The sequence below is a fragment of the Protopterus annectens genome, chromosome 6.part1 (assembly GCF_019279795.1).
Source record: "Protopterus annectens isolate FY-2018-M chromosome 6.part1, PAN1.0, whole genome shotgun sequence".
Classification (NCBI taxonomy): Eukaryota; Metazoa; Chordata; order Ceratodontiformes; family Protopteridae; genus Protopterus; species Protopterus annectens.
In genome coordinates this window covers 398,091,306-398,116,215 of record NC_056738.1, presented here as the reverse complement: position 1 = coordinate 398,116,215, position 24,910 = coordinate 398,091,306, and the positions used below count along the sequence as shown (strand labels likewise).

At 41.5% G+C, this 24,910-nt stretch overlaps 1 protein-coding gene across 1 annotated transcript in view; it reads left to right on the top strand.

Annotated features, from left to right (window-relative positions):
• The window catches only part of LOC122805298 (girdin-like), a 1,431,879-nt gene that overhangs the window by 684,459 nt on the left and 722,510 nt on the right, over positions 1–24,910 (top strand). Inside the window, exons 5-6 of the mRNA XM_044075386.1 lie at positions 437–495; positions 10,106–10,189. Coding sequence (XP_043931321.1) covers positions 437–495; positions 10,106–10,189 — 143 coding nt within the window. The remainder of the gene's footprint in view (positions 1–436; positions 496–10,105; positions 10,190–24,910) is intronic.

The following is a 24,910-nucleotide window of genomic DNA, read 5'->3' as shown; positions in this document are numbered from 1 at the left end:
GTATAGAGTTGAACCTGTATGTGTCTGATTACAGTAGTTTAGTCTATTGCTGGCTGGATCACATTCTTTCACACTAGCTGCCTGTACTTTGGCATTAAGTAAGATTTTATATGCTGCTTTCACTCTGCATATTTACTGCATTTATTACATTACACCACTAACTTAAAAAATAAAATTAAACACAATGATCTTTATGGTTTAGAGTAATATTAGATGGGGATATCATCATCATCAGAAAAACAGGGATATATTTTTTCTTGACATTATGCTTGTTGTCTAACTTATAGTAAGCCACGTAGTTTGACTTATTTATAACAAAGCTAAAGTAGCAAATACTTACCAGGCAACAAAAAGTAATTAGAGTTTATTCTTTCTAGCATTTAATGGCCGTGGTAACTTTGTTTTGTACAATAAAATCTATTTTTGTGTTTTTCAGAACGTGGCATTGAAGAGATGAAAAGACTGCTTCTGCTGTTACTAGGCTGTGCTGTTCAGGTATCTTGGAAAATAGTTATGTAATGTTTGATAAGCTCAGCATTTACTTACGTTTTTCAACTCAGTTAAAAGTTAACCACTGTGTGACTGTTTTAAAAAGTATAATCTGATATTGTATATCAAGTTAAGCATCAAAAATATATAAAAGAAGATTCTTTAGGACAGTTTGAGATTAACTGTATGTCATAATGTTTTTTTCCCTAATTTTTCCCAAGCTAGTTGTTCTCTGCATGTATTGTGATAATGCTGTACTATGTTAAAATATGACTATTCACTTTGGATGTCCTCAAAATTACCAGCCTCTTTATTTCTAATTACCCTTTAGCCCTAGCAGCTGGAGCTACACCCTTCATCTGTCTAAACTTATGACTGCTTTTGGAGTTCCCTGTCCAAAATAATGGATATTCGTTTTCAGGTTTTGCAAACTTTTGGGATACTGCATCTTGGAAATTGAAGAAAATAACGTCTCAGAAACTGATAGTCTACAATGCAGTTTTGAAAGCCTTTACACCATATACCTACAAAAGGTCAATGTAGTACCAGCACTGCAAAATGAACTATAGTATCAATTCTTGTTTACGTATAATCTTCACCATTTAGCAGTATGGTGAAAATAATTTTATTTTTATTTTTTATTTTTAAACAAATCACAAAAATAGCTGAAAAAACATGTTTTCAACATAGCAACTAAAAGACTGAAATTGTAAGGAACACTGTCAACTATATACACTTTAGTTCCAATATAGCAACTAAGAACACAGTAACTGTTGAAAAAATCCAAACACTGTTATTAACTAACTCCACCAAACCTTAGGAGGTGTGCAGTACTTCAAAACAAACTCAAAATATTACTCAGTAAAGATTAGGCATGCATAGCTACAACGTAAATTCCTCAGAAGTAAGAGTAATTTAAAAAACTGGTTATTAATTTTTCAAATGTAGCAGTAAAACAGATCTAACAAATACTAGTAATGTTAATTCCAACAGTCACCGGATGGGCGAGTGGTAAGAATCTATGGTTAAGTAATGCTATTCAGCAGTCATTATTACCCAAATTATTCAACCCAAATTATCTGAGCCCTGCAACCACAGGAAACATTTATTGGTAAACAATGACTGTGTACTGTCACCTCTCAGTGCTGCTTCTGTCCTTGGAAAGCTCATCTATTAAACTACATCACTCAGCAGTTTCAGGTGAGCTTTTCTCCAGTTTATGGCATTTACTTAGCTAATAACATTGATGACTGTTTCTGACCTGAGTGACCAATTTAGAAATGGACATATTATAGTATTGTTCATGACAGTGCTATGAAGTTTAACATGGAAAACTATAATCAGCTTAAAATGCTAGAAATAGTTCATAGGTACTTTATTAAGTCAATTATTCCTGTTAAGGAAATGTATTATAAAAGAAGGCTTGAAAAGCTGTCTCTTTACTTTATAAGTTATAGGCTGACAAGAGGAAATTTGATATTCATTTATAAGCATGCTTAATATTTATTTAGCTGCAAATATGGGAAATAAAGCCAAAGATCATGCTGTAGAAACTCACAATAGAAAATGTTTCACGGTTGTTACAAGATATGCTACAATGATAAAAAGAAGCTCCTTTCATTGCAAAGCATGACGCTTCTTGGAATGCCCTCCCTTACAGAATAGGAAAAGTGGACAGTTTGCAGTTTGTGTGTGTGGATTCAACAGCTGATTTGGTAATAGGGTTTATGAGACTGTTCTGATAGCAGGCAAGTTTACAGAAGACCTACATTAAGGCTTTGAGCTTGCTTAAATAAAAACATTGAAAATATGAAAACATGATCAGCAAAGCTTTTTCATGTTTTGTCAACATTCACCCTCATAGATGCCTAAGAAAAAACACAAGCAATGAAAGGGTAACTGCCTGTCCAGAGCTCAGCAAAGAGAGCCTGGTAACTTAGGACACCCACAGAAAAATAAACCACCATGTCTCTTGGAAACTATCTGACCATCTCCTTCAATTCTGTATATGTGTGTGTATATGAAGTGTAAGTGGAGTATAAAATATTTTTTTTTAATTTTTTTTAAATAAAAAAAAAATTATAAAATTTAAAATATAATATAAAATATATAAAATTATAAAATATTTATTTAGGTATCTCCACGCAAGTATTCTGAATTTCCAGCAGCATGTAACAAATTTCACAGTCAAAAAGACAATCTGTCAATGTTTTGGACTCTATTTCCTATTGCTCTGCTCCAGTCCTCAACCAGTTTAATCCTGATTTGTTTTTCTTAACATTATAATAACTAATGCAACCTACTAAGTTATCTCTTGAGTTTTCATTCTGTCTAAGTTTCAGTCATAAATATTACCCAGCTGGGCATAACTTGAAAACTTGTGCAACTCCAAAAACAACAAGACAAACTACAACAAAGAGCTTGCCGATCCGCTCACCGCAATTAAGCTCTAATAACCACAATTCATGTCCAAATAATAATCCTCACAAGAAATAATGCTGAAGACCGATAAAAAAGTATAAAATAATTTATTAAGCCACAACTCAATGTAGCTTTTTGTCGGCGCTCCTGCACCAACTTCTTCAGAAAATTCAAATCTCGCACCACTGTAGTGACAAACTTTAATATGTAAAAATACAAACCATATGATCAACACGCCCTCCTACATCAACTACTAAAAGGCAATTCACCCTACAGGCATTAAAAACACATTTAACATATCCCTATTTGTATATATATATATATATATATATATATATATATATATATATATATATATAAAACCAGCAACTTAACTTAATGAAAAAAAAAAAAAAACACATAGGTTCATAGGTTTGTACTAGGCTATCTGCCCTAAGGCATTTATAAGCCTAGCCAGAGTGTATGTGGCTTACACCACTCCTTAGGATGAGAATACTACGCCCTTTTAGGGTTTAGTTTACTATGCCTCTGTCTAGTAGTGACACAGAGATGACCCCCGGGGTAAACCTATGATCTCCCATCCACTCGTCGAGATTTTTCTTGAATAGAGTCAGTGAGCGGCTCTGCCTAACATGGACTGGGATTCTGTTCCAGAGTGTAGGGAGCCTCTGGGTTATGAATCTGTCCCTCCAGCACGTCCTATTTATTTCTGTGTTGAGGTTTAAGTCACTTGTTCTCGTGGCTCTGATGGATTTGGATTTTCTGAGGTGGAGCATGTCCATTAATTCAGGATTGGACATGGCCTTGTACGTCAGGCACAGATCACCTCTGAGTAGGCGGTATGCGACTGAATAGAGCTGGAGTTTTTTCAGTCGGGCAGCATATGACATATGTTTAAGACCCTTTATCCTCTTGGTGAGGAACTTTTGGGGTCTTTCCAACTGCTGCAGGTGTCGGGTGAGATACATCCCAAATGGGGCATTGTACTCAATCATTGGCCTGATAAGAGAAGAGTACAGGGGCACAATGACCTCTCTTGATCTAGATGTGAAACCCTTCATGATAAGGTGGGCAATATAGAAGGTCTTCCTAACCACTTTGGCAATGTGAGTGTCAAATGAGAGGTTACTGTCAACCTGGGTCCCTAGGTCCATGATTACCTCTTCCGTACTTAATGGATTACCGCCTATGTGGTAATTTGTCGGTACCTTGTTTTTCCCAAAGGGTATGACTATACATTTTTGGCGTTCAGCTTAAGGCCATGGCTCTGGCACCAATTATCCGTTTCTATGAGGCCTCTCTGAAGGATGTTTGTGTCCGCTGGAGTATCAATTATGGCGCCCAGTTTGCAGTCATCTGCGAACTTTGTCAGCCACAATCCTCCTATGTTTGCCTGTACTTCAGAAAAATAAATGCCGAACAAGAGGGGTCCCAGGACTGAGCCCTGTGGGACACCGCTTGTGACTGGCTTAGAGTCTGACATAGCTCCAGCAACTCTGACCCTGTGGGTTCTGTCCTTGAGCCAGTTTGCAACCCATCTTGTGACATATGGGTTTACATTTAAGCTGGTGAGTTTGTCTATGATGCCCGAGTGGGGTATTGTGTCAAAGGCTTTTGCAAGGTCAAGGTAGGCTGTGTGAACTGCCTTACCCTCATCAATGGCCTTAGTGACTGTTTCAAAAAAGTCGACCAAGTTCAAAAGGCAGGATCTGCCCTTGACAAAGCCAAATTGAGTAGGATCCAATGTCTGTAGGTCCCCAATGTCTTTGTTTATGAGTTCCATAATGATCCTCTCCATAGCTTTGCAGACCAGGCTCGTCAAGCTTATGGGGCGGTAATTTCCAGGGTCCGTAGAAGCACCGCCTTTGTGAAGTGGGACCACTGTTGCGTCGCCACTCTTTGGGTATGTATCCTGTAGTAAGGCTAAGATTAAACAGCAGCCTTATGTGTGGGTTTAGTTCCTCTTGGAGTTCATGTAGCACACAGCCCGGGACACCATCCGGTCCCATTGATGCTGTGTTTTTAGCTTTAGAGAGGGCGGCTCTCACCTGGGCATCTGAGATGTTAGGGCGGCTACACTCTACTGGGATAGTTATTTCTCCTTTTGGGGGGAAGGGGGAAGAGAAATTTGCACTGAACCTGTCTGCCAGAATGTTGGCAATGTCAGTGGGTTCAGTGTATTTTGTGTCATTTTGGACTAACTCTGAGCATATCTGGGAGTTTCCACCCAGGTTTCTAACATAGCTAAAGAAGGCCTTGTGATTGTCTTTTGTGTCTTTTGCGATTTTTCTCTCAAAGTTGGCCTTGGATGATTTTATGAGTGATCGTAGTTTTTTGCTAGTACTGATCAGAGACGCCTTCCCTTTTAGGGATTTTGCTCTGTCATGTAGTAGCTTCCTCCTCCTGTTGTAAAGTTTGTTTATGGCTGGGGTCCACCAGACCGGGCGCCTGCCTTTGGGGGAATGGGTCTTGGTTTTATTTGGGATTGCATGATCCATGCATTCTTGAAGGTGCCCATAGAAGGCATTTGCAAAGTTAAATAAGCCTGTAATATTCTATCTGACCATTGCGAAATGTAGCGGCTGACATAAAAGAGCCATAAATTTCTTAAAAACTAATTAAATTGTAAACTTAAAACAAAAAATAATATAAGAACAATAATAATATAAGAATATAAAAAACAGTCACAACCATATAAACATTTGTTATAATACCAATTTTAACTTGTTGAGTATATACTCCTTAGATCCCATACCAACAAAACATAGCTTGGAAAAGTGGTTAATAAATAACCCCATTGTAATCATCATGGTAAAAATGTGTCTTATAGGTAAGACACATTTTTACCATGATGATTACAATGGGGTTATCTTATAGGTAAGACACATTTTTACCATGATGATTACAATGGGGTTATTTATTAACCACTTTTCCAAGCTATGTTTTGTTGGTATGGGATCTAAGGAGTATATACTCAACAAGTTAAAATTGGTATTATAACAAATGTTTATATGGTTGTGACTGTTTTTTATATTCTTATATTATTATTATTGTTCTTATATTATTTTTTGTTTTAAGTTTACAATTTAATTAGTTTTTAAGAAATTGATGGCTCCTTAATGTCAGCCGCTACATTTCGCGATGGTCGGATAGAATATTACAGGCTTATTTAACATAATAATGTGTTTTTTTTTTCATTAAGTTAAGTTGCTGCTTTTATATATATATATATATATATATATATATATATATATATATATATATATATATATATATATACACATAGGTTAAATGTGTTTTTAACGCCTGTAGGGCGAATTGCCTTTTAGTAGTTGATGTAGGAGGGCGTGTTGATCATATGGTTTGTATTTTTACATATTAAAGTTCGTCACTACAGTGGCGCGTGATTTGAATTTTCTGAAGAAGTTGGTGCAGGAGCGCCGACGAAAAGCTGCATCGAGTTGTGGCTTAATAAACTATTTTATACTTTTTTTATTGGTCTTCAGCATTGTTTCTTGTGAGGATTATTATTTGGACGTGAATTGTGGTTATTAGAGCTTAATTGCGGTGAGCGGATCGGCAAGCTCTTTGTTGTAGTATAACTTGAATACCTGGCATTTCATAAACCATGCAATTATAAACCTCTTTTAGCCCTCTGTAAATTAAATAATCCTAACCACTTAAGGCAAAATGCTGCTGAAGCATTGGAAAATAAGAAAGCAGAAGACACACTTTGTTAACTCCAGTATTCTAATACAACATATATACATAGCCAGATATTAACATGATTCAACTTATCATGTGATAACAGCTTGACTTAAAGATTTAGCACGGACCTCCATAGCTCATCTTACCCATGACCCAATCATTAGGAAATATTCAGTAAAACTTCTGTATTCTTAGATCATAAAACTAAACTAATGGCAAGCAGAGCAGATAAAACAAGTGCCCAAACTTTTCATACCTTTGTTGTATGGCAAATAGAAAACACTTTCCTATCTCCCATAATCCTGTGGAATAACATCTCCAGTGAAAGTATATGTTTTTCTTTTCCCCAGACAAATGTAGATACTGAATTAGGTTTTGAAAAAAAAATTCCCAGGATTGTGGAGAACTACCTGAATGTATACATTATCAGTAGTAGTAAGACGTTTGCACTAACTGAACTTTTTTATCTAAATGCAAATCCATCAATTTCCATTCCATTAGCTATTCCTTACATAGATATTTTTTAATTCTCCATATAGTAGCTTAACTGTCACTTTTACAAAAGAGGTTAGAAAAATACTCATGGCCTAATAAACACGTACTCCCATAACTAAGGATAATAAATGTATGTATTTTAACCTGGTAGCTGATCAAACTTTAGTCAAAAGTTCAAATCAAATGAGCTTATAGGTCATGAAAGCTGACCAAAAATTATCAGCTTATAATGTTAATTTTATTTCTATCCCACTAACTTCATACTCTTCTGTATGCAACACATGCATGTCTACAATCACTGCACAAGGCTCCAAGCAGAAGACAAACAGAAGGAGAGACAGTGGACATTCCTGATGATGATCTCAGAGCAGGCAGGATGAAAGAAAAAACTCAGCTTTAACTTTCGGGTGTGCATAAGCTGCATGATAGATATTACTCAAAAGGGTAATAAATGTGGGGAAATCCAATCTCAATACCCTAAACAGATAATCTCAGTGATTCTATCAAAGGCCTTCTCAGTCAGCACCTATGCTGACCATTAACTTTGACTGACCTAGTCTCTGGGTTTCCTGTAATAAAAATAGCATTTTCAAAATGTTTGAAATGTTTATCTGGTAAGACCTGCCCACACACTCATTCAAGTGAATCAGACCCATGAGGGATGGAGCCAACCTAGATGCCAAAAGCACTATTGTTGTCTTACAGTCATAGGTTCACAGGAGGTTACTAGGCTATTGGCTCTAGGGCCTTTATAAGCCTAACCAAGTTATACCCTTGTTCCCTTATTGACCAAGTTCTATGGTCTATATTTGCAGTGTGAGTCTATGATCAGCACCAACAGCCCTTATCCAATAGGGACATAGGTGATACCCCCAAAGTAAATTTATGGTCGTCCATCCAGTTGTCTAGGTTATGCTTAAACAGGGTCATTGAGGAGCTCTGTTTTATATGAACTGGGAGTTTGTTCCACAAGAGTGGCAATCTCTGGGAGACATATCTGTCTCTTCAGCATGTCCTGCTAATGTTGCAGGTTAGGTTAAGATCCTTAGAGTGAATGAATAGTGTCCCATTTGACTTGCAGATCTGCAGCATTTCCATTAGGGCAGGGTCCAAGACTGCTCTATAGGCCAGGCACAAATCACCTCTCAGCAGCCTATAAGATACAGAGTAGAGTGACAGGGCCTGCAGTCTGTCCATGTAGGTCATGTGTTGAAGGCCCTGAATTTTCTTGGTGAGAAACCTCTAAGGTCTCTCCAACTACTGCAGGTATCTGGTGAGGTATGTATAGAGGGGGGTGTTGTTTTCTATTAGTTGTCTGATGAGGGATGAGTACAGGGGAGTTATAACATCCTTAGCTCTGGATATGATGCATTTACTTGTGAAATGTGCAACATAGGTGGCCTTCCTTAGCACTGTGGACACATAGTGATTGAAGTTAAGGTTGCTATCAACCTGTGTTCCCAAATCTCTCACCATAGGGTTTGAACTAAGGGGAGTACTGTTAATATTGTAATTTGCAGGGACTTCCCCTTTGCTGAAAAGGATGATAATGCATTTTTTTGGATTTAGTCTAAGTCTGTGGCTTTGGCACCACTCATTTGTCTGTGTAAGCCCTTTTTATAGTATGTCAACATTGTTGGGGGACTCAGTGATGGCACCCAGTTTGCAGTCATCGGCAAACTTGGTAAGCCACAAGCCACCTATTTTTGCCTGGACTTCTGAGAAATAGATTCCAAATAGTAGGGGGCCCAGCACAGATCCTTGTGGTACACCACTGGTAACTAGTCTGCTGGTAGAGGTGGACTCCCCAACTTTGAGTGTATGCATTTTGTCGGTGAGCCAGCTGACTACCCATCTAGTGACATATAGATTAATTCCCAGTTGGGTGAGTATCTCAATGATGCCTAAGTGGGGGATTGTGCCAAAAGCTTTGGCTAAGTCAAGATAGGCTGTATGTACTGTTTTGCTTTCATACAGGGCTTTGGTGACATTCTTGAAGAAGTCCATCAGGTTTAATAAGCATGATCTACCGATCTACCCTTAATGAAGCCAGATTGGGTTGGGTCAAGAGTTTGAAGGTCACCTATGTCTTTGTTGATAAGGTCCATGATGATTCTCTCCATGGCCTTCCAGATAAGGTTGGTTAGGCTTATGGGTCTATCGTTCCCAGGGTTGGTTAATGGACCCCTTTTGTGCAAGGGAATTACTGTTGCTATTTTTCACTCTGCTGGGACAAAGCCAGTACTTAGACTGTGGTTGAAGACAGTGCCAAGTGGTTCCACTAGATCGTGTTTTAGGCCATTTAGTAAGCAGCCTGAGAAGTTATTTGGTCCCATAAAGGCTGTATTTTTGCCATGGAGAGTGCAGTTATGACCTGCTCTTTGGAGATACTAGGTAGAGGACTGGTGAAAGGTATGCTATGGGGTATGTCTGGTGGAGACAGGGGGATGAAGTTTGTACCAAATCTGTCTGCTAGCAGGTTGGTAATGTCCTCAAGGTCAGTACAAGTGGTACGGTCCAATACTAGTTTGGCACAAAGCTGGGCTTCCATTTTAGATTTCTAACGTAACTAAAGAATGCGTTGTGATTATCCTTAGCTAGGAATGCTAGTTTAGCTTCATAACTGGCTTTAGAGGACTTTGCAAATGAAGCTGGAAATATTATCCATAATATCAGATGCCTCTTAGATGTATATATAATGCCTGCTAAAACGACTTTCTGTTATATGTAACAAAATCTCTTTTTTTACCCCCAAACTTTCAGAATTGCCCCATTTCAGAGCAAGAGCTATCTTTAGAATGTTTAGTTTTCTCAGATAGGTGTGACACATGAATTGAAATTGTCATATACTTTTTTGATATTAAACAACTAGTTAATAGGTAAAAACACTAGTTACTGTTATTCGTTAAATATCTAACCAAGACTATACTGCTGTTTTGTGTGCTGTTTTTTAACTTAACACATTGAAAACTGCATTTCTTTCTTTTTTTAGTGTGAAAGGAAAGAAGAGTTCATTGATCAAATTCAGACTTTGGACATCAGCACTCAAGCTGCTATAGCCAGTTCTATTCAAGAGGTAAGGTGAACGTAGAACAAACAGGAATGTTATCTACTATTTGTTAAAATCAGATCTAGCAAAATAAAAGTCATTGGGGATATTTTAAGAGGTATACACATAGGGGCAGTTTGGAGGATTGCTAACTCATGCCCAACATGTCTTAAGGATGTGGGAGAAGACTGGAACACCTAACAAAAATCCATGTGGCCAAAGAGGGGACATACAGACACTGCGGAGGAGGTAACAGCTGATTACTTAGCCAGAGAACCAAGTGCTGTACTATAATGGTAACATCTGTGCCACTGCCAGAGTATAGACATTATATATTATTCACAGTATAGCAACAATATAGATTTATGTTATATTATTCTCTTTTTTCTCCTTCTCTTCTTGACTCAGCCCCCTCACAGACCATCACGCCTATTCTTCATGGTTATCCAATGGACCTGTTTATTTCCTGAAGCAAGAGCCCTACAGCTTACTCATTGCATGAGTGACAGTCAAGTAAACTAATAACTGAAACTGTCATTTGTCATTCTAGGGTGCTTTTATGTATTAAGTCTGCTCCCCGGTGCATAGTCATTATCACCCAGTGAGATAACATGCAATAAGCCCCTGATGTGTACACCCAAGCCTCCAACTATGATATGTTCATCTGGCATTGTCCTTTGAGACAAATACCTCAATGCAGTTCTCACTCTACAGTGGGGATTCTACCTCAGTGTATGTGCTTTGAGAGCACTTTCCAAACCTCCTCCAGAACAGAGGTAAGAAGGCTAAGACTTGCCATTCCTGTCCTCCCCACTGACAACTCCAGAATTTGCCTCAGCCACTTGGGTCTCCTATGCCATAACCAGTGTTTTTTCCCTGAAAATCAATGGAGTTGGCCAAAATGATTAATTTATTATATTGAAATCATGTTGGTTATTGGTCATTATTCAAACTGCTTTTCATAGCAGTGAAGTAGAATTCACAACTGAGTGATACTGAAAATATTTTGTACTAACCGTGACTAATATCATATAAAACTTTGAGAAGATGCGCATAAAACTAAAAAGGTACTCAGTGAACTATATTATTATCACAATACCTGAGAACATTTACTTCATCTGCTGTTTTACATTTTGTCTGTCTAACATATAATTTTATCTTCATGTTTTTTCGCATCAGGTCTTATTAGATTTTTTCTAAAAAACAATATAACTGTTATTTGCTATTTTATACACAAAATCACTGCTTGGCTCTTTTGGCTTTGTTAGTTTAGAAGATTAAAGGAATATTATGTCTGAATCCTTTTCACCTCGTTCACCAGATATGCCAGTTTAGGTGATGCCTAATGTATAACCAACACCTAGCAGTCTATAATGACTATCAGTTCCTACAGTTCCACACAGCAGAGTGCTCATCTGGTAACACATCCACTTTTATGCTTCTGATATCCAACAGTAGCTGACTGATGCTCCCTTTAATTGCTGTAATAGATAGTAATCGTACTACAAGCAGTTTACTGAGAATACTGCTTGACTGACCCTGAAAAGCAAGAATGGGCTGCTATATTAACAACCCAAGTAATCATGCTAGCTTTAGGGAGGTGGAGCAAGGTGTCAAATTACAGTTACAGTCACTATGATAGGTTGTCAGGGTGCTGCACTATTTAGAGCCCTTTAGAAACTTTTAGTGCAGAGAATGAGTGGTGAATCAGTGACAAGTCACAATAAATGCAAGAACTTGAACAGTGATGGCAAACTAAATTAGTTATAGGTTCATAGCTTAGTACTGGACTAACTGCCCTTGTGGGCCATTTTAAGCCTAGCCAATTACCACATGGGATAATCAAACCCTGCACCTTGTGTCTGTAAGGTAAATACCTTAATCATTACACCAACCTCCCACCCAGACCACCAGCCCTAGCAAGTCTTGAAACCAGGACCCTGCCCACCATAGCAACAGCAAATTACCACTAAGCCATCTGAGCTGTTAGTGCTACAAAATGGAATATATTATTCTAAATGTCAACATTTGAAAAATGACCCTAAACAGTTTAGTTATATAATTATAACCCACTCAAAGCACGACCTGTTGAAAATATATATTCTGTTAGAGAATTAGAAACAAAATGCAGTTTTATGTATTTTTATGATTCTGTATGAATAGAGCTACAGTGCTGAAACCCCACAGTATTAGCTACCACAGTCAGCAAATTATTTTTTTTTACTAAGTATAACACCTCAGAAAGATAACGGACCATATATATTTACATGTTAGAATGAAATAATCACCCTTAAAATTACATGTATCCCACCATCTACTTTTTGATAACCCCATTTATCCTTTATAGGGCTGTGGAGATGGTGGAGGTTATTTCGGCAAACAAAGGAAACAATGTATTGAATCTCTTCTGGAAAGAATGCCAATCTATTGCAGAGCACATGCACTCACACTCACTGACTGTCTCTCTCTCTCTCTCTGTCTCTCACACACACACACACACACACACACACACACACACACACACACACACACACACACACACACACACACACACACACACATGGCCAAGTTGTGAAAAGTGATTTTTACAGCCAGATTTTTTTACAGTGGAAAATGTTCAATTTATAATGGGCACCCTGTCTGGTATTTCCAGTTGGTGTGCTCATTTTTGAATATGAAGTACCTTTCTTTATATAATAGCTAAGAATTATATGAACAATTTTAAAATTTTATCTGTTAAGTACCACAACAATGATTCATCTGACTAACATAAAATCAGCATTCAACAGCTTTTTCTTATGCAGTCCATCACTGATATCAGAAATTATGAATGCAGTCTGTCAACAGGAGGGTTTTGACACAGTTCTAAGCTTTGTTAATAACAAATACTAACTTCCTCAGAGATTTGAGAGATTAAACTGCTCAGAAGAATGACTCACATGTTCCAGTCATGTATATGGTACTTAAATAATAGTCAGATGAATCACAAGAAAATGTTGATCCAAGTAGAAGTGAGACAAGAATGTTGCCTTTACAACTGCATCAAAATTTCAGAACAAGAAATTATGAGTGACATTGCTATGTCTGAGGTTGTACACAAGACTTTCTGATCAAGTTTGTTGACAAGCTTCTATGAGCTCTGTGCATACATCTCAACCACTTAGCACAAGAAATCTAGACAAAGCCAAAAATAATAGGTGGAACAAATATTGAAAAATAGGGACACATTTGAAGTATTACTCTTATAAAATAAAAAAATGGTAAAATAAAAGGTTTTGCATTACCATGCATTTTCTGAAGGATATGAAGTCTGAAACTTAAATGTCTGTCATTATTTATTGAATTTAGTTCTCACTGATCTGCCAGAAACCCACTAATTGTATGAGAAACAGACCAAAAATATGAGTCAAAAATCTGGGCATTCTGCAAAAATCTGGACAGTTGAGAAGTATGGCTCTGTGGTTCTGCCATAGACTGGCATCCTACCTGGAACCATTCCTCTATGGAACCCCTAATTACATAATGCAGAGAAACTAAAATGCTGAAAATAAAAGTCTGAAATACCAGAAAGGTAAAATCTCCATCTATAGGTACTTTTTGCAACCCCCTGCACCCCCCACAGTGAGGAGCAAGTCTTTCACATACCCTAACACACACGCACACACACACACACACACACACACACACATATATATAAATATATATATATATATATATATATATATATATATATACACATATCATCGCCATGGTCACACAAACATACAAACATGAAGACAGGAGAAGTCTCCTAAAACAAAGGAATCAGTATTGGCACCCACTTGGAAATCCCACTGACAGCGATTTCCTATGGAAAACAGCGACCGTCATTCTGTCCCTTGTCATCTTGTGATTTATGCATTCGTCACTCAAGGAATTTGATCTTAGCTACCTGTAACTAATACCTGGAAGACTTAGGGCAGAATTCACGATGGCTTGCACGGAGTCTAAGAGTCGTGTAAGACTCCATGCAACCATCGCGATCCAGGAACAGCCCAAAATCCCGTGTAAAAGATAGCTAAAATGACTCTTACACGGGCAGGGTGTGGATATGCTAATCACCCCACTTGCAGCCGAAAGGCATGCAAATGAGGTAGATTAGCGATCCACGAAGCTGAAACCAGCCCGTGTAAGAGTCGTGTTAGGTGCAGAAATGTACTCAGTTAACAACTGAGTACGTTACTGCAAATAACACAACGGAGCCATGACAGCTCCAAATAAAGTGTGCAAATGTTGCAGTCAGCATGCCATTGGCCAAATATGTGGCCATTGGCATGTTAACCCAATGCAAACATGAAATAATTTTTTTTTTTTTCGGAGATCGGCGATGTTTAAACGCAGCGTAGCCCCGCGCAAACGGGCTGCGCTATATAAAACAGAAAAATAAAGGTTTGAAACCCACAAATGTGGGTTTTATGTAATGCATGGATTTGCAATGCAGGGACTAGCAGACCAGAAACAACATGGCCACCGTCTTGTGGTTGCTAAGGGGGAAAGCTGAGTGTAAGACATGTAACTAAGCATTAATAGGCAATCCTATGTAAATGAGTGGTAGGATAGTGAATCACACTGTCACATAGCAAATGAGCACATTCCGTGTAGTGTAAGAGTTAGATAAGGGGGAGTAACAGAGTAGGGGATAGGTGACATCACAGGGGGGAATGTCAGGAAGAAACCAAGCTCATTGGAGCAAAGTGGTATGTGAAAGATGTCAATCACACAGCATAAAAAGAGGAATGTCAACAGATAAGCATGGGAAAGTCAAGAAATGGAAGGTGTACACTGTGACCAACACCAAAGTTTCTTGCTGTGCGTGCATGCGTGCATGTGCGTGCTGAGAGCCGCGAGTAAGACAGAGTGCACGCGTGTAAGGCAGAGTAAGCATGTAGGAGCCTGTTTAAAGATCTGTAAACCTGTTTGCTCTGGTGTGCACGCATTTTAACCCAAATAAGCAGATTCTAGTCCGTGTAAGCATGTGTGCGCATGTGGTAGCCACTGTGAGTGTGTTTTCGCTGGTATGCGCGCTGCTCCCCCCTGAGGAAATAAAGAGGAAAAAGGAAGCAGAAGAAATAGTAGGAAGCTAGCAGGGAATACTTGTAGAGGTAGCAGGTGAAAACAATTAGAAGCAGGCAATTACACAGGCAGAATACAAGCCCAGCCCAGCACTTAAAACACTGCAAAGAGCATTGCAGTATGTTTTTCTCAAGAGACACAGCAAGACAGGAGTAAGCTAGTAGAAGTGAAAACTGAAAAAGCTGCACTCAGACCAAACATGCTAGGGGCTGCCATAGCTGTCATAAGGAGACATAGAAGACTTGCTGAGGGTGGTGACAATGGAAATGCTGTCAGACAACCCACAGTGAGGAGACGGAGAAGAGTGTACAGGCCCAGGGTCACCTACCAGGGGTTACATGAGCTAGAGATAGTGGAGCACTATAGAGTGGACAGAGACCTCCTGCAGCAAATTGTTGAGCTGTGCAGGCCACGCCTCACACACAGAACCAACAGAGGGGAGCCCATCCCAGTGGAAACCAAGGTATGTGTTGGCCTAAGAATACTAGCAACAGGTACCTTCCAGAGACCAACTGGTGATATGATGGGGATATCACAGGCATCAGCCTCCAGGGTACTGCATCAGTTCCTGGATACCATGTCAGCACATGTCGGTGAGCATGTATATTTCCCCAATGCCCGTGAGGTATTGGCCAGCAATATGCATCTCTTCCAGCAAATAGCGGAATACCCTGAGGTAGTGGGTGCAATAGACTGCACGCACATATGCATCAAAGCACCAGCCGGTGAGCGGGGTAGGGCCTACATTAACCGCAAGGGCTTCCCCTCCATCAACTGCCAGGTTGTGTGTGATGCCCAGGGCATAATAATGAATGTGTGTGCTGGCTGCCCTGGGAGCTACCATGATTCCCATATCTGGCATTTGATACAGCTGTACCAGACATTTGCCAATGGGGACATCCCACATGATCACCTAGTGGGGGATGCAGGTTATGCACTGGAGCCGTGGCTGATGACACCCATCAGAAATGCACACACACCTGAACAGGAACGCCATAATGAGGCACACGCACAAACACGTAATGTAATAGAGCGTGTGTTTGGGCTGCTCAAGTCATGGTTCCAGTGCCTGGACACATCTGGTGGAGCCTTGCAGTACTCACCAACTACATGTACCCAAATTGTCATGGTATGTGCTATGCTACATAATATGATCCTGCGAAAACAGCTGCAGCAGGACCAGCATAGGGCCGGGACAAACAGCCCCCCACCACTGCCAAGGCCATCACAGGCAGAGCGTGACTCGGAGGAGGAACAACCTGAGCCTGCCCCAGTAGGCAGAAGGAGGCATGCCCAGTATGCCCTGGCCTTGGCAAAGAGGCAACGCATAGCACATACACTGGCTCAGTAGGAACCCTGGGAATGATACCCCTCTCTGACTCACTCATATAGTAACAGGGATGCCTAATATGACACAACCTGCTCTCAAACATGTACATGGAGTGTAGTATGTGCATCCGACAGAGGCAGCCCTGCAGCACCACCTGAGGCATGATTGCCATGTGTTAAGCAATGTAACACCATCTAGTATATGCAAGCATGAAGACCCAACCTAACATCTCACCCTCACCAAGCATGATGCCACACTATGAAGACAACAAGATCAAGTACAATAATTGGCTGAGGTATTGCTGTTAGCAAAGGGGAACACATGGCTGACAGCCTGAGCTGATATGCTGAGCAAGACATGATGCCCCACCTGCTAGGGATGGTACGCACCCAGCACACCTGGCTGTGTAGATACTGGCAAAGGCTGTTGTCACCCCCACTGTGCCTGGAATAGGTAAGTCTGGAAACACAAACCCACCACCATAGGTAGCACAAGAGATAATAACCTGGACGTAATGCTACCCAATGCCAGAAGTCTAACCTGCAAGGTGCATGCAGACCAAACACACCACAGCATGGAGAATGGTAATATGTGTTCTGTAACAGAAACCTGAACAAGGCCCAGAAGAGCACCCTAATACTACCAAGTTATGCCTCATACCATGCTCTACAGCTCCAAAACATGGAACACATGAAAATAGGAGTGTGGTTACCAGTAATTATCAAGAATAACCACACCCCCAGGTAGGTACCACAGCAAGAAGCAGCATGGACTATCCACGGGCACGTAACACTGTCTCAAACTGTGTACCTGTGTGAAGCCTGCTACAGACCACAAACACAAACCCAGGTACCCCAGCCAGCCTTCCTGAAGACACTTCAGAGTATGAATGTCTCAACAAATACCAAACAAAGCACACACAAAGTATGACATAGGTGGCAATCCATTATGTATGGAAGAAGTAATCATGGACCTAGGGACACAAGTGGACGGTAACCTGTCATGTGACACTCACAATGCCAAGGTGGCCAGGAAGACCTGCTATATTGCCCACCTTAATATGAAAGGATGCACATGTAGAGCTACAGAGGTCACTGTGCCCCCATACTCTTCCCTTATCAGGCCCATAAGTGACAACAATGCCCCAGTTCGGATGTACCTTACCTTACACATGCAGCAGTCAGAAAGACCCCAAATGTACCCCACCAACAGGATAAAGGGTCCAAACATTGGACATCTGCAGCCTGGCTGAAGAAACCACAGCCCAATTCAGAAGCATACTGCACAGTCAGAGGTAATGTATGCCTGATGGACAAGGCCATGTCCAATCCAGAATGAATGGACATGCTCCACTGCAGAAACCCCAAATCCAGCAGACACACCACAGTGAGATATCTGAACCTCCACACATAGATTAATAGGATGTGCTGGAGGGACAGATCCATAACCCAGAGGCTACCAACAGAATCCAAGTCCATGATAGGCTGAGCTCCACACACAAACTCAACAAGAGAAATCCGGTGAAGTGCATGGGAGATAGTAGGTGTACACTTGGGGCCATCCCTGTGTCACATCTAGGAAAGTAAACCCTACGTGGGCATAATATGCACATTGCAAGGGGTGTTGAGACCCACACACAGTCTGTCCGTGCTCAAACAAGGCCAGGGAAGATAGCCTAGTATAAACCTATGAACCTATGATGATACAAATTGTGCAGGACACAAAGGATTATCACACAGCTGTCCTACCTGATGGTAGGAACCATAGTGATAATCCACAGATATGCTCTACAGCACTCTAATATCACAAACAATACACCAAACCCACACACATTGCCAACAGCCTACCAAACAGATTCCTTCCAATCTCCCCACCAGCACTTAACTGCCAAATATCTATCCCAGGAGAGTGCTGGCCCCCTGACATTGCAGATGCTGAGGTAACAGCCAGCATCCACAAAGCACAGCACACAGCATCAATGGTACCAGATGGTGTCCTGGGTTGTGTCCAACAAGTACTGTAAGAAGAATGGTACAGCAAATAGCATTACTGCGCACTATCAGTCCTACCACAGGATATGTACCCAAAGAGCAGTGTACAGCAACAGTGGTCCCACACCACAAAGGGGGTGCCTGAATGGATACTGCAAACTATCACCCCTCAACCCCGACTATCTAGGTTGGCAAAGTAATGGAGAGGATGATCATGGATCCCATGAATAACGAGATTGGGTACCTACAGACATTGGACCCTACCCAGTGTGGCTGTCATAGGGCAGATCCTGTCCCTTACACATGTCTGACTCATGTGAAATGTGCACCAAGCCCATTGATGTGGGGAATGTTGATCACACAGCCTATCTGGACCTTGCTAAACCCTTCCATACAATACCCTAGTTGGCAGTACAGATAAGCTCACCAGCCTAACTATAAACCCCTATGCAAGTAGATGGGTTGCAAACCAGCTCAAGGACAGAACTGACCTGGCAGACATGCTGTAGCCATGGCAGACTGCAAACCAGGTACAACTGGCATCCCACAAGGCATGGTCCTGGGACCTCTCTTGTATGCTATATATGTCACATAGGTACAGGCCAACATGGACAGACTCTTTCTGAACAGGTTTGCAGAGGACTACAAACTGGCCACCATATCGGACCCTCCAGCTGACACAAGCAACCTACAAAAGGCACACATAGAAACACACAAGTGGTGCCACAGCCATGTCAACAAGTTAAATGCAGAATAGTGTATAGTCAACCCCTGTGGAAACACAGTACATGGCCAGAAATTACCACATAGGTGTTAACCCAGTAAGTACATCAGGAGCAATAAGAGACCTGGGGACACAAGGTGATAGATATCCTGCATGTGACAACCATGTGTCTGTAGTGGTTACAGAAACATACCATATACCCACCTAATCATGAAGGTAAGCACAGCTTGGTTAGGGTAGGTCAATGTGCCTCTCCAGTCATCCATCAGCAGCCTCACAATTGTGTACAATGGCCCTTCAGGGATGTACGGTAGCAGACACCTGCAGCAACTGGAAAGACCACACAAATACCCCACCAGGAGGATCGCAGAGCTGTAACAGATGCCATGTGTCACCTGAGTAAAGAAACTGCAGCTCCACACAGTGCCATACTGCCTGGCTGGAGGTGAACTGTGCCTGATGTATAGAGCCATGACCAACCTGGTATCAATGGACATTTGGCACCATGTAAACACTGAATGCTGGTGACCTATGCAGCTGACAGGCCTGAACCCCAGCACAGACATAAACAGGACATGCTGTACCGATTGGGCCATGACCCAGAAGCTCACTCCACCCACGACTAAATTCCCACTACAGGATATCCAGGGAGTCCCTCAGTGACTGTCATCCAGAGGAATCATGATGACTGGATGGGAGATGGTAGGTGTACCCTGGATAACACCTGTATGTCACGGGTAGACAGAGGCACAGCACACTAACCATGACATATGTCATGGCAAACACCAGTAAATGTGTGTTGAAGGACAAACACTCTCTGACTAGCATTACAAATGGACTAGGGCACATGACCATTGTTTGTCACTGTCCACACAAGTTGTGGAATACATTAACAATGTCGGACAATCATGTACTATGCTGTCCATATCTGAACAAAATGCAACATGGTCATATCTGCACAACTGGCCCTCAACCAGTCTGGTGTGCTCACTATAAATATTACAAGCAGTGACAGGACTGAAACCGATTATACTGTCCACCACAGTGAAAGTTCTGCACCAGTACACGATACGACAATACAACTGTTTGGTCAGCAGGAAATGATGATGACAACTGTATGCAACCTATCCCATGGCAACCCTGCAGGCACAGCATAATGCCTGTTAGGTTCAGACACAAAGCAGTTGGGCAGTAAGAACACAACCTGATGTCCAACACTCAACTGTACATGTGATATATAGATGGCGTCCACACACAAACAGAAATGTGGTGGTCCACAGATCCCAACATAAGGAAAGGTCACACTGGGCATGCTCGCACACTTAGATAAATGAGACGTGGCAGTCAAGAAGCCATACAAACTGCGAACTGGGCATGCTCACACACTTAGGCCATGTCAGAGTTCAGCAGTTGCACACACATATCTGGCATGTCTATGTGTTAACACATGAACCTTCCACAATACAGACATCTGCCCAGTGCACACAGTGAAGTTACAACAGAGACATAAGTAAAGTACTGGATCCCACTCATATGCAAACATCTCCCACAGTACACATGTTGTTTATAGAGATAGGGAAGGCTATGGCAATAAAGACCCACAAACAGTATATGAGCAACAGATTTTTATTTTATTTTATTTTATTTTGCATTTGTTTAACCAGGATAGTCCATTGGGCTCGAAGAACCTGTTTTCAATGGAGTCCTGGGGAGAAAAGCTCCACATACAGATTAAACAAAGATGAGGATATACATATACATTACATGGGGTTAAACATTGAGAAAAATCTCCACATACAGATTACACAAAGGTGAGGATATACATATACATTTGATGGGGTTAAACATAGTATAATTTATGTAATTAAACATGCAGAGATAGCTAAAAAAAAAAAAACACAGGTTTTTTTTTTTTTTTTTTTTTTTGTATAGAGTTAGAGTAGTATACAGGTAGGCCATGAGTAATGCTACCTGGTGTTTAGACAGTCAGAAGAGAAAAAGATACTCTGCAAGTGCCCAGTGTGTGGGGGAATAGTGTGTGCAATTCCATGTAAATGAGAAATGTCCCTTTTGGGATACTTGCATCTGACAGGTAAACATATGGCCGCAGAGTGCAATACTTGACTGTTGTCCCTAGGGAATACAGAAGGCTATCCACAGTGTATTTGGCGTCTGCCTCCACAGTACAGTAGGCCACTGTGCCTGTGCAAAGTTAATGCATAGATATGCTCTCCCCTGTACTGATGGATAGTCACAGATGTACATACCTCTTCATCCATAATGATGTCAGCAAACTATACATATGTCAGGAGCAAATATTATACCCAGTAATGTGAATAGCACGCTCTGCTACTGCGTCTCTAACAAGTGTCATAACATAGTTAGGTAGTGGTTTGAATCCTGCAAGTGCTATGTGTGTGGGGGAGTAGTGTGTGCAATTTCATGTGTATGAGAAATGTCCCTTTTGGCAACTATTACTACACAACACATGCTGCATATTCCACTGTCTAAACACTGATGATGTCAGCACCCTATAAGTACAGCAGGAGAAAGCAATCCCCCAGTAATGCAAATAGCGCACTCTGCTAATGCGTCTCTCACAAGTATCATAACATAGTTAGATAGGGGTTTGAATCCTGCAAGTGCCCAGTGAATGTGTGTGGGGGAGTAGTGTGTGCAATTCCATGAGTATGAAAAATGGCCCTTTTGGCAACTATTACTGCACAACACATGCTGCATATTCCACTGTCTAAACACTGATGATGTCAGCACCCTATAAGTACAGCAGGAGAAAGCAATCCCCCTAGTAATTCAAATAGCGCGCTCTGCTAATACATCTCTCGCAAGCGTCATAGCATAGTTAGGTAGGGGTTTGAATCCTGCAAGTGCCCAGTGTGTGGGGGAGTAGTGTGTGTAATTCTATGTGTATGAGAAATGTCCCTTTTGGCAACTATTACTACACAACACATGCTGCATATTCCACTGTCTAAACACTGATGATGTCAGCACCCTATAAGTACAGCAGGAGAAAACAATCCCCCCCAGCAATACAAATAGCATGGTCTGCTAATGCGTTTCTCACAAGTGTCATGACATAGTTAGGTAGTGGCTTGAATCCTGCAAGTGCCCAGTGTGTGGGGGAATAGTGTGTGCAATTCCATGTGAATGAGAAATGTCCCTTTTGGCAACTATTACTACACAACACATGCTGCATATCCCACTGTCTAAACACTGATGATGTCAGCACCCTATAAGTACAGCAGGAGAAAGCAATCCTCCCAATAATGCAAATAGCACACTCTGCTACTGCGACCCTCACAAGTAATCTAACATAGTTAGGTAGGGGTTTGTATCCTACAAATGCCATGTGTATTTTTGTCACACAGTTTGTCCATGGGCGTGGGTTGTTGTACCCAATATTGCACGACATACATTACATCAGTAATGTCAGTGCACACATGATGTATGTGTGTGCCACCTACACATATGTACCTGTGAACTGCAAGAGATCCCATGTCCAAAGCCTGCCTCATGTGAATACATGGAATATGCATCAGGCAACTGTATGACTGTGGTGTTCTGTGCAGGGGCTGCATGTGGTATGTGACTATACAGTGTGGGTTGTAGATGATGTCATCCCACCAGCGAGGGATACATGATAGTTCTGGACCATATAGTCCACATGTTGGTGATGAACAGGCGCAGCATGTTGTCACCACTTGTGGGTGTGGTAATAAGTTGTTCCATAGCAATGCAGGGAATGAATGATAAGAACCCATCAGATAGGGTCTTGCAGCTAGAATAATGCTCACACTGTATGTTTGGGTAATCGCAGTACAACCATATAATGGTGTGTGTAGAGATCGTCATATTCCCAGTGTTGTCAGGAAGGCCAAGTGGGTTTCCTGGGTATGGGAGTGTGGTGTGTGCCAGGCTATGAACCTGAAGGCAGTCTAACCCACTGTGTATTGCACATGGAGAGGCTCTGATGCTTTGTGCAGTGCCTCCAACCTGAAGGTGGGTGTATCTCAGGTGCCTTTGGATACATCCCCCCTGTTCTGGTTTGGTGCATGTGTAGAGGATGACAAGCATGGTATCGGGAATGACCTGGCACTGATGGTGTGCACCTGAGAGCCTTGTACCAGGAGTCTGTTACTGCATGGATATTGCTGTACCCCATGCTAAGGACAGTTTCCACTGCATGCATCTTGAGGTTTACACTGCTGCTGTTGAGTAGCATTGCTATTAGTGTCCTATCCCGTGTGATACCTGTGTAGGTGGCTATGCAATGTCAGCCTTGCATACAAAGGCACTACGTGTGTAGCAACAGCCTCTGCCAATATACAACGGCCCATGGGTGACAGGTGCAAGCTGTCCCAAGCAAAGCAATGTGGCTTGTCCAGCATGTAATCCCACACTGACAGACATTGGATCCCCTTTGAATGTCACTGAAAGATACGTTAATTGCAGAAACGGATGATCCAGTCTACATATTGTGGCAACATTCTTGGTGAGGGTGAGATGCTACTCAAGGCCAGGGTCATACCAACCTGTGCCACAAGCTCAGAGAGCCCCTCTATGTCCCCTAACATGTAGTCCAGGGAGGTGCGTCAGAGGTCATACACACTGGCACAGACAATGACTGAGTCATACTTCTACATGCCTTGGAGTGACTGGTATGCTTGTGTTATGTGGTGGATCATAGTGCCCGACGGGCAGCTCAGCGTGACCATCACCTTGTTCAGCCTGTGAGCAGGACCTCAGTGTACGTGACGATAGAGGTACCTCATACAACTGTAGCAGGTGTGTTGTCAAGCCGTATTGCCTGTGACTGTTTGGCACACAGGCTTTGAGAGCTATGTGTTGCATGTGCTCCGCTCTGGCTTAATGTTTGCTTGTGTGTCTGCTTTGCAGGTGTCAGCTGCTCAGGCAGGATGCTATTCTGAGAGCCCAATAATGTACCTGTGTGTGTCTGTGTTCGGAGTGCGGTCGTGGCAGGTCTATGGGAGACTGGTACTGTATTCACTGTAGTATCCCACTCCACCTGACAGGGAATGCCAGTGCTGTGTTAACAGAGCTTAGCCCCCAGTTTGGCTATGTGGTTGCATCTCTCACATGTGTTGTACGTGTATGGGAAGGGGAGAGGGTTGTCTGTGTGCATGAGGCCGCTGTAACATTGCCACATGACTCACAGATTAACCAACTGGACCTGAGAGTACATCGACAGCTGACCTTTGCACATGCTACCATAGCATTGTGACTCCCATACTAAGTAACGACACATAGGGCCAATGGGGAACAAGGTACTCAAGGTGACTATGTGAGGGTGTAGTGCTCCTGATTTGTTAGTGTTGGCATATATGAATGCTGTCTTGAGCAAATGTGAGGTAAGTCATATGCAATGTGTTACAGGCAAACTACATGCAAACAGGACAAACAGTGACGTTCTGTTAAGTGACACATGGACATCAGTACAGTAATCAATACAGATGTCACTAGGGATCCACAGAGGCACTGTATATCTGCACTGCAGGTGGAATCAGTGTTTCAGGAACATAACAGGCAAACATGCATACAAACAAAGCTACAGT